Source organism: Primulina huaijiensis, chromosome 17 (assembly GCF_012295235.1).
Source record: "Primulina huaijiensis isolate GDHJ02 chromosome 17, ASM1229523v2, whole genome shotgun sequence".
Classification (NCBI taxonomy): domain Eukaryota; kingdom Viridiplantae; phylum Streptophyta; class Magnoliopsida; order Lamiales; family Gesneriaceae; genus Primulina; species Primulina huaijiensis.
The window spans coordinates 3,201,834-3,213,069 of NC_133322.1; the positions used below are offsets into that span (position 1 = coordinate 3,201,834).

The following is an 11,236-nucleotide window of genomic DNA, read 5'->3' on the forward strand; positions in this document are numbered from 1 at the left end:
TATATATATGAACAGTGGTACGTATCAAAGGTGAGTAAAAACTAAATTTAAAAAACCAAAACAAAGCATTGATTTGGATTGTTTTTTAGTCGATTACGGTTCGAATTGATTTTTAGTCGATCAAAGTTATATTGGTTTCAAAACTAACCAAGTCCCGAAAAAGAAAATCCAAGGACGATATGTAATTAATACAAAAACTTTAATAAGATTATATCATATATCAATTTTATGAAACGTTTGGGCTCATAATAAATTAAAAGTTGCTCTTGGTATTCATCCGAGAGCTTTGAGCATTATGCAAAGACACAAAAATTAAAAGAAGATATTTACCATATCTTTAGTTAAATATCTCGACATGATCAAAACGAATTTGCGAAAATGAGAACTATAAGTTGATAGGACTTGGTCAGAAAATGGAAGGACAGACGAAATATATTTAAACTCTGCCAGATGATTTTATTCAATTGTTCCAAATTTGTATGGAGCTTTGAATTATGCTTTCCAGCAAATTTTCAGAACCGACTACCGGAAAATGACTGAAGTTGCCGGAAATAAATAAGAGAGTGAGTGGGGACGTGACTGGACTTGTTGGACCACGAGACATACATATTTTCTATCAATCATAATATATTGATTTTGACCTGTGATTAATGTGAAATCCAAGATGCCGAAGCCTTTTTTAAAAAAAATTAAAAAAAAAACATATATATATATTTGTATTCTATAAAACTGAAATTATTTAATATTAATAAAAATTATTGTTAATATCATAAATGTCATTTTTATTAATGGTTCCGAGGTTGACTGATCTAAAAGTATCGATCATTAAGGACATGAAACATCTTGTCTAGCTTGTCAGAATTTGATAGTGTAATTAATTAATTAACTGAAAAGGTATAAATTTAAAAAAAAAATTATACTTTATTTTAGACTTTGTTAAAGTGATGACTCATTTTATTTTTTTTTAAAATTTTAAATTTTCTCATTTTAAAGATGAATAGGTTTTCTGTGAGACAGTCCCATAAATCTTTATCTGTGAGACGGGTTCACCCTACCGATATTCACAATAAAAGTAATACTCTTAGCATAAAAAGTAATATTTTTCATTGATGACCCAAATAAGATATCAATCTCATAAAATACGACCTGTGAAACGTCACACTCAAGTTTTTACTTTTAAACATTATCGGAGAAAGCATCTTTCATGGTTTAAATTGACCAAAATTAATGGCAAGTAGGGATGAAGGATGGCCCTCTAGAATAAGAAAATAAATATTTATGTAATTTTAAAAAATACACTTTCATTTTTAGAAATATATTTAATCATTCATTACTTTTACCAATTATCATCAAGCATGTTCGTTAATCCACAATTAATTTTTTTTCCTTTTTTGTAATAAATTAGCAATATTAGAATTTGTATTCTATAATTTTAATTTTTTTAAAAAAATATATTATGATACATCAATTGTCTAAATTTGTAGATATGTCAGGCATGACCAAATAACATATGACAAAAACTTGTGTGAGACGGTCTCACGGGTCGTATTTGTGAGACGGATCTCTTATGTGGGTCATCCATAAAAAATTATTACTTTTTATGTTAAGAGTATTACTTTATATTGTGAATATGGATAGGGTTGACCCGTCTCACAGATTAAGATCCGTGAGACGGTCTCACATGAGACCTACTCATAACATATAGACATGGGACCTGCCTTTTGTTCCTCGATTCTTCAATCGTTATCTTTGTGGGATAATTCAAGCAGAGAACAATTCCTATTTCAATAATTTTTCTATAATCAAAAAATTATTTACAAAAAAAATAATTTAAAATGATGTTAGGTGAATCAAATAGTGTATAAATTTGTTTATACAAACATAACGTGTGATGTCTCGCTCCTCGTCAAAATCTTAGAACGACAAGATTTGAGTTTACCTGTGACGAGACTTTTAACTTACAATAAGCAATATTTGCTCATTGAATGAAATGATAAACTGTAAGATAAGATATAATTATCGTAAAACTTGAGTCAAACGTGAGATGATGCAGATATATTAAATCTCATCATTTACGTCAAATGGATGCGATAAAACACGGACTATATATGTAATAGAATCATGCTAACGTTATTACAATTACTAAAGTGTCAACAACTTCACTTCGTGCGAGTACATTTTTTAAGATAGCTATTAAATTAAAATAAAAGAATGGCAGACATCTTTTCTTGTTTCCCCTGTTGTAAATGGATAAATGTAAAATGGGCCTAACCTCCAGGCCTCTTTCCAGCTGGGTAACAACAATTGGGCCCTCTAATGATACGGGTTGGCCCATCTCCAAGACGCGTGTGTTTAACTTAAACGAGTCACATCATATAATGCAATGCTTTTACACCACCAATTGAATTGAATTAAGCCGAACTAAACAATATTTTTCCTAAAACACAAATGTATCGAACATGTTAAAATTACAAATTTACGGTAAAAAATAAAAATTTCAAACTCACAAAATATATTAAACTATACATTTTTATAAAATTTTCTCCACTCAATTGTGTTCTTCTTCACAAATTGAGAGGCCTATTTATAGAATTTCTTTAGAAATAATCAAAAAATAAATACATCATCACACACTAATTTTCAATGATTTCAACTCTTTATTTTCAATATTCAATAATTTCAACTCTTTATTTTCAACACAACTCTTTATTTTCAACAGAACCAACATAAAATCAACTATTTTGGTCAAAATGAACCAATTGTTTTTTGGCAAAAAAAGTAATAAATATATGTATTGGATGATATGGTTCGTCTAATAAATTAATAATAAAATAAATGTATCCATAATCTTTTTAATCTCTTGATATAAAAATAAACCACAAAAAAATTACATATATATTTTTTAAATGTCAATTTTATAAAAGTTTGGTTAGTTTGAGTTTACCGGTTCTCGTGAAAAATAATTTACAATAAATAAAACCAATCTTTTGAATTATATCGATTATTTCGAGTCAACAAAAAAAATTTCAAGTTAATTATGTCTAGAGTATGTCTTTTGTAAGACGATCTCATGAATATTTATCTGTGAGATGGGTCAATTCTACCGATATTCACAATAAAAAGTAATAATCTTAGCATAAAAAGTAATACTTTTTTATGGATGATCAAATAAGAGATCTGTCTCACAAAATACGATCTGTGAGATCGTCTCACACAAGTTTTTGTCTCACATGAGTCTAATTAGGTTGGAATTCAGTTCTCTTCATAAGCTTTGCAACATAATGTTGGGCCCAATTTTTAGTAAGGATCTGATCCATTAATCTACAGCCTGGTGGGTTATTTATTGGGCTAGTCAACTCAGGTTGTCATTGTAGGCCCAACATATGGCCCTTACGTTATGACTTGTTGATTTTTTGGGTCATTTTGCTTCATAAGGATTTTTTTTCTTCTGAAAAGTAGAAATAAAATTCAAATAAGGTTTTGTTTTATTCTAATAATTTAATATAATATTTTAATACTTCCACAAAAATATGATTTTTTTCCCACGATAAATTGAAACTCAAGGTTTTATTTTAATTTTTAATTTAAGAGATAGAAATATTGGTATCCATTATGTATAGTATTTTATTATTATATTATAATTGTTTTTATACATGTTAAAGACAAATATTGACATCAAGTACCGAATAAAAAATATATATTAATGTAGTCTTATATTTCCAATTTTTTTTAAAAAAATGCTATTTAAAGCAATAATTTTAATGTCGGAAAAATTCCAGTATAACTATTTCGCGGACAATTTTGTGAGATGAACGGTAAAACTCGACTCGGTCCGACCTATGAAAATGTATTATTTTTATTGTCAAAATTATTATTTTTTATTTTAGATATAAACTAAATTGATTCGACTATATAGAACTCAAATGTTTGGAGCTAATCTTTCAAAAGAAGTACAGAAACCAGATTTTTGACGAATACTTGCCTTACATTCTGGGAAGATCAAAAGATTTGAAGTATGAAAAAAAGACTCGTAAATTGCATATGTTGAAAAGTGATGGACCAATTATTCGAATTCAATGGCAGGCTATGAATCTAGATCATTTGTCAACTTTTGAAACTTTGGCGATGGATGATGTAAGAAAGGAGATGATAATTGACGACCTGGACAGGTTTCTGAAGAGGAAGGAGTTCTATAAGAAAATAGGCAAGGCATGGAAAAGAGGGTACTTGTTGTTGGGTCAGCCAGGGATCGGAAAATCGAGCTTGATTGCAGCAATGGCTAATTATCTTAACTTTGATGTTTATGACTTGGAGTTGACTGATATTAGATGCAATTCTGAATTGACGAAGCTGCTAATTCGGACTGCAAATCGTTCCATTAACTGCAGTTTTTTCTCAGGTCCCGAAAACATGAACACGGCTTACACATGCTTAAAATCTTTGTCTCCAGCATCTTTGTTGTTTTCCCGTAATATAATCCTCATTTCTATTTTCTCGCAAAGATGAAAATATAAGCTTAAAATGAGCCACATAGAAATCTATATACCCTTTGTTCTTGTTCTGTGAATAGAACTTCGAGGTCCTTAAAATTCACGGTTTATGGAGAATTCTTGTGGCTGCAGTTAACAAGCGTTGCAAAGAGTTGGTGGAGAATTTTGAAGTCCATAAAAATAACAAGTACACACGACAAATCAACCTTAAAGAACAGTCCAAGCAACCCCATAATTTTTTTTAGTAGAATTTTGTAAAATATGTAAGAAACTATTCATTATTACAATTCTAAAACTTATTGTTTTTGGAACTTCCAAATTTAGCGTTCCTGTTAAAATAAAACTTGGAAGTTTAAAAAGACGATTTGTCATGCGTCACATTTTTCAGAACCTTGAAAGCACTCATAAAATTTCAAAATATAGATTCATATGGTATTGAGTTTAAATTTCACTTGTGCGATAGTTAGATTTATAAAAGAATTTTCCTAAATCCATTTGTATTTAAAATAAAAATAAAAAATTATAAAAAAAAATACTTCGAGTTTTAATTACTACTTCAGTGACGTACTTTTAAAAAAATCTATATAGTCACATAGAGAAGACTTCGAGCATGCCACAGAAAATTTTGACAAGTTTTTTCATTAATCACGAGTTTAAGAAGAGCATCGTCTGTGAGAATCTCTTCTAACAACGCATAAACCACAACATTGCAGTTCCCAGAGAAGGTGTTGTGTACATAGAAGATGATGCACGTAACTTAGATTTTACATCATCATTCAAGCTCTCAACCATCGAAGCTCCAAATGTGACGAGCACATCTCACCAGCAAAACTTCTTCTTCTGTATAACGACGAAGAGGTGAGTGAGGGACGAATACATAATGTAACTCTAGACATAATATGGATCGAGTTAAGGAAAAATATCTGTTTAACTTACCCGAAAACGAGCTTCTCTTTGATGGTCTATATAAGCAAGGAGTTCTTCTTGCCTCATCAAAGCTTCGTGCAGAGCCTGCTCAAAGAAAAAGTGATTCTCAGTTAAGTTCTTACCATCCCAAAAGAGTAGATTTTATTTTGAGAAAAAAAAATTGAGCAATTTTTGTTTATAGTTTTCAAACGTTTTCATTTTCCGAAAATGAAAAACAAGTCATTTTCATCTTATTTTCAATTTTCGAGGAATTAATTATAAACTAGATAACTCATTATAGTCTAAATAATAAGACATCCATAATAATAAAGGTGCCCTCGATAAAACAAGTGAAAAATTAATCACATTTCTCATTATATTTTCTAAAAGACATTCCCGAACAAAACTAATCTTACCCAAGTTTATCCTCCAAAATATAACTAGGCATCTATTTTTCAGAAACTTAAGGAAGTAAACTCCAATTGTTCTCATATTTACATTGTTTTGTTTTTATCATATTCAAAATGAATGACAATTTAAAGAAAATACCTTTTTGGTGGCAATCAACTCTGCTTCAAGGGCGTCCACTCGACAAACAGCAGCATTCAGCAGTTCTTCTTTCTCACAGGGCATCTGAGACGGCTTAGCTTGAAGAGTATTAACTTTCTCTTCAACCTCACTCAACCTTTTCAGGACAGAAGATAGAAGATCTACCCCAGTAAAAGCTCGTGTTGGCGACAGTGCTCTACACTCCTCCTTCACAGTTGTGTTAAAGTTGACTTCCTGACACGTCGGCTCATTATGTTGCGACGATGCATAAGGGAACCTCTTGGTAACACGGAGTGATATTGAATGGAAGAAAATGAAAAGAGTAGTGAAGAATGCCATAAAAGCTGCCAAAAGTCGAGCGCGATATCCTTCTGGTGCCTTCTGAGTATCAGGGGGACGGGGTGGAAGGATCTCTGAAGTAAAAATAAGAGTCATAATAATAAAACAAAGATTAATTTGTCTGTCATGCTCAATGTTACAGAAGCATCAAAAAACAAGTTTACTAGAAGCTATCATCGACAAAGTAATGGATGAATTGAAAGCTAAAATTTTAAAAGTCCAACATGGTCAAGGAAGCGTGAAAAAAATATTCCTCAAAGCTTGCAAGTAAAAAGAGAAATGGGTATTTTTTCATTTCTTCCCCGGTCATAAAATTACATACCTATTAATTTGATCTTTGACACTGAATCCAAAGGGAAATGTGAAGAAACAAAACTCAGATAAAAAGACCTAAATAAATCATTTACTGTCAGATGCAGTGCTAATTTTTCAAGAAAATGAGCAGTGATGAGACATGCATGTCCATAAATTAGTTTAGTTGTGATAAGTGGAGAATATTCAAGCATAGACCCAGACCTACATATTCACAACATACTAACCTTTAGGAACATGAGGCTTCGAAGGGGATATTGGCTTTTTCCATCCAGCATCAACAGCCTTGTCTACCATGGGAACATACTCATCATACCCAGAGAAGTTACCAACATAGCCAGCTGTTCCAATAGCCTTAGCCTGAGAAATAAGTCAAAGATGATGTGGAATAAATGAAAAAAGTTAAATCATTTTGACAATTTTTATAAGACACTCTTAACAAAAATCCGTATTTCTGTCCATAGGGCTTCATTTCATTCCCTTAAGCCTTAACTGTATTATACTCAAAATTTTGAATGTCATCTATCTTTAGAGCAGTCGTTTATTTACATCCTCAGTAAGAGCTGTATATGCTAGTAAGAAGAGTGTATAGACAGGCGAACCCGAGTTACCCAACTAGTGTTAAAGGCTTGAGTCGCGTATAACTTAGAATCTTGTAGTTCATTACAGATAATGAAAAGGAGAAATATATTTTGTAAAAATGGTATGGAGCTGTTATATGTCTTCTCAACCAAATTCAAGTAACAAAGTTTCCTTTAAGAAAAATCACTCAAGACACTTCTCAGAAACTGACATTTTATGAAATTATTTAGAAATTAGAAGATTTATGAACACCCAAATGCGTAATATCGAGTAATTATTATTCTGCGATCACGATTGCAATATGTGCGACATTTGAAAAAACTGTCACTTGGAAAGCATTGGAGGGACACTTAAACTAGTTGCTTCCTACGAATTTTATGCACCACACAGCGTGGACATTTTATGAGAATTTATGTTTTTATCAAACTCAACAGCAAGAAAAGATAATGTCAGTGTTATTTGGTCGAGCAAGGCAAGATAATTAAAAAATTGCCAAAAATTTACCATCATATGCACCCTAACAAAGATTTCGCTATCACAAATCATCATGTTAAACAAAGTAACATAGATAATCATATCATGGAACTTTAGACTTAGCCATACCTCCTCACGGACAGGAGTCAACCGAAGATGTGGATAATTCTTAATGTCTTTAGGTGAAGTAATGATATCTTCAGGTTCAGAACCGGACTCTGCTGTAGATGTATCACTCCCTTTCACCTTCAGCACTAATTGACAAACTTAAGATATCCAATACCATGAAAGATATTGAGAGAAACTCTTTCCAACAAACTGATATAAGCACTATAATCATACCGGTGGGTAACGCCGTTTCACATAAACAACCTTTCCCTCGCTGTTGAGAATTTTAACGACCTGCCTGGCCCGTGGTGCTTCACCATTAAGCACCATCTGCACCACCAAGACTTAATGAAACAAAGTCGTGAAAAGAAATGCATGCCAGCACATTTGTATGAACGCGCTTTAACTTAAATAACACGAACTTAAAAATGTCTAGGGAATATGGGAGCCTCGGACCTTCAGTATCCCTGGATTTTTCCATGGCCCTTTATCAGAGCGAAGACAACCCCCTTGATCTGCACAAGTACAAGTTCCTCCCAAAAATTCAGGCAGTTCACTGCACAAGTGCATAAAATAAGCAAAAATATAATTAGCAACTTCAATAATGTTGTCAAGAAGAAGACGTTTTCATATTATTCAACAATGATTTCAACCACCTAACCTAGCATCTATGATTTCAAGCAACTTGTTCTGGTATTTGTTACCAAGCACCTGTGACAGACACAAGAAAAAACAGAAAATCCAAGTTATTGTAGTCAATTAAAGAATATTGCCAATTGATGATCTGAAAAGCAACGCACATGAATCTTAGTGGTGGTCTTGGGATCTATAAATTTTTTTACTGTGTTCCACAGTAGTCTAAAGCCTGGACCAGCATTGATGATAAACATTTGATGGAGTGTCTGCAACAAAAAAGCACACGAGTTATTTTGTTCAGAACTACAAATAGGATACTGAACTAAACATTAAACAAGTTAAGAATATTACTTCAGGGTAGTTATCACCATCAATCTTCTGGAGTCGTGTAATGAGGTCTCGTGCATTCTTTGTAAAATTTTTCAAACCCTATGAAACAATCCCGTACACAGGGAAAATGGAGAATAGTTAGTACCTTGTCAAACTAACAAAAGAATAGTACAATTGCCGATCATAATAGTTAGTCAAAGAAGACAAACGTGAAACATACCACACCATGAACATCCAAAATCGTTGTACTCGAATCAATATGCCGTTTTGCCGCAATGGTGCAAGCTGGAAACTTAATGGCAAAGCTTCTCTCAAATTCTCGTACATGGTATTTTATATAGCGGTCCATGGTGGTAACTTGCATAAGTTTGTTGGGGTCCACTTTCCCAAGTCTCTCAATATAAACTGGTCTTCCTTCTTTATCAACTCCATGATATCCGTGAGGGTAATACGTTAAAACTTCGTCCACTTCTTTAAATTCAAAATCCTAATACAAACACAATTTGATTGACAAATCAAACTAAAACTGGGAGCCCAAGTACAACCAGAAATAAAATGATTTTGCATACTCAAATGAGTTCACTCATTAAACCCGTTTACCTCCAAAAGTGTGTCGGTACCAAATTCTTTCCTCCACTGAATCATATCAGCCCACATGAGCTTCGCCTTTTCGAGATCGAATTTTCTTGCTTTCAAAAACCTGAAAATCATTGAACCACCAAAGAGAAATTGAGGGGGGGAAAAAAAAGAAGATAAACAAAACATGAGAAGAAAGGACCCTTCAGACAGTCAACTACTTTTTAGTCCGGTTACAGAAAACCAAAATGATCTAAAGACCAAGTGCAGGATTTGAGCCTAATAGAGAGCTTAACACAAGTCGTGAGTGTTATTTTAATATCACATAGCATCAAAATCCATGAATATTTTATATTTCCTCCAGCGTATATGATAAATGTAAAATATCAGTTTCAATGGCATTATAATCCTGAAGGCATGAGTGTAGACCAACTTGTACATTATAAATTAAGAAGCTTTCCCTCAGTATCATCGATTAGTTTTCCACTTAATTTCCACGGACCAAAGATGACTTTGAGAACCACCAGTGTTGATTGAGAAACAGAGATCCCCCCGCCCCCGCCCCCGCCCTTCATTAGATTTTTTTCTGATAAAAAGATTTAGTCAAAATTAACCTCAACATCATGTGATAATCATCGAATTTTTCTGGTAGCAACTCATCCAATATCAAGGCCTGTCTAAATGACTCAACAGCTTGCAGTTCCTCTGCATCCCTGATATCCTCTATGGAAACAGAACTGACTCGCCCGTCACTCTTTCTTCGACTGCTCTTCTTCTTAAGAGAGTGTTTGAACTTTGAAGATGCGTTGAGTGCTTTCTTTTTCAAAGATCCAATTCTGGTCCTTCTTTCATCTTCTGAATTCTCGAAATCAGATTTTCTTTCTCTCTTCTCATCATTACCAGAAGACCCCTCAAAGCCTGTTGCATTACAGAAATGGTTACGGTCAAGAATCATTTTTTTCAGAAAATAGAGGGCTTCAAGATTAACACACTATTCAGTTTTCTTGGAGGTAATCCGTCTACAACGAGCTCCACGTTGACAATTTAATTTAACCACTTAAAAGTTTGAAGCTGCGTGATTCTAACATCAAGCGGCCAACAAAGTACGAGAGAGGGGAAGAATTGAAACGAATTCCAATAAACGAAGAATCTTTTGCTAATTTTTTTTCCTCCAATTGAAAGTTGCCTAGCAAGTAAAATCAGCGCCAAAATAAAATGAAGCATCTACGGAATAACCTTAACAGACTCGAAAGCCAAGAAAATCCAAGCAAAATTTATCGTAAATGCAGACAAATAGAACAACACTTAAAATTGACCAAAGCAACAAGAATTTCACTCACAAGGCCTCGCAAATAGATCCAAGGGTCCCGACATCAGAAGTTTCGATAGCCAAAACCCAAATAAACTCTTGATAATCGAACAACCAGCTAATCAAACATCACCAAATCTTGGGACACTGTAAAAACAAAATGGTGTTTCCCCTAAACAGAACCGTAAACCCGAAAATTATTTTGCCAGATCGAAGACTAAAACAGTTTCGTTCCGAATATAAATTATAAATAAACAATAAACATAAACAAATAAATAAAAGCACAAGTCGAACGGATCTCGAGGCGGATCTACGGCAATGAAAGCCTGAAAAATCCGTAACGGCTCAAAAAAAAAAAGATAAGGTGGTGACTCTACACACTACAACAGAAACAAACATAAATATACCGGAGAATACGCGTGGCGGCGGTTCTAAGATGTGATTGGATTTAATGCACGAGGTTGCCTGCGTAGGAACCCGATGTTGTGCACGTGGCAAGTGGAGAGTGGAGAAAGAGAGCTACTGGAGTTTAGTTGGCGACTTGGCATTACTTGAGGGTTTTAATTTAATTAAATAATCTAAGATATTTCAAGTAGATTTGAAGTTTTAACACGAAATTAAGGAC

The 11,236-nt window shown here is 33.2% G+C and overlaps 1 protein-coding gene across 1 annotated transcript; it reads right to left on the reverse strand.

Moving 5' to 3' along the window:
- Positions 1-5,101: 5,101 nt before the first annotated feature.
- On the reverse strand, positions 5,102-10,974 carry LOC140962474 (phosphatidylinositol/phosphatidylcholine transfer protein SFH6-like). Its single transcript, XM_073421405.1, has 14 exons — positions 10,643-10,974; positions 9,917-10,220; positions 9,327-9,426; positions 8,947-9,213; positions 8,748-8,825; positions 8,561-8,662; positions 8,422-8,471; positions 8,217-8,316; positions 7,995-8,090; positions 7,782-7,898; positions 6,824-6,956; positions 5,946-6,358; positions 5,427-5,501; positions 5,102-5,330 (listed from the first exon to the last, which is right to left on the reverse strand). Exons 1-14 carry the CDS (start codon positions 10,674-10,676, stop codon positions 5,310-5,312), a joined length of 1,890 nt encoding a protein of 629 aa, XP_073277506.1. The 5' UTR covers positions 10,677-10,974; the 3' UTR covers positions 5,102-5,309.
- Positions 10,975-11,236: the final 262 nt, after the last annotated feature.

What these genes read in the sequence shown, in the direction of transcription:
- LOC140962474 (XM_073421405.1), bottom strand. Translation starts at nt 10,676, where the DNA reads ATGTCGGGACCCTTGGATCTATTTGCGAGGCCTT. An exon ending in AGACCACCACTAAGATTCAT is followed by an intron (nt 8,472 to 8,560) that starts GTGCGTTGCTTT and finishes TGTCTGTCACAG; the next exon opens with GTGCTTGGTAACAAATACCA. An exon ending in AAAATCCAGGGATACTGAAG is followed by an intron (nt 8,091 to 8,216) that starts GTCCGAGGCTCC and finishes TTGGTGGTGCAG; the next exon opens with ATGGTGCTTAATGGTGAAGC.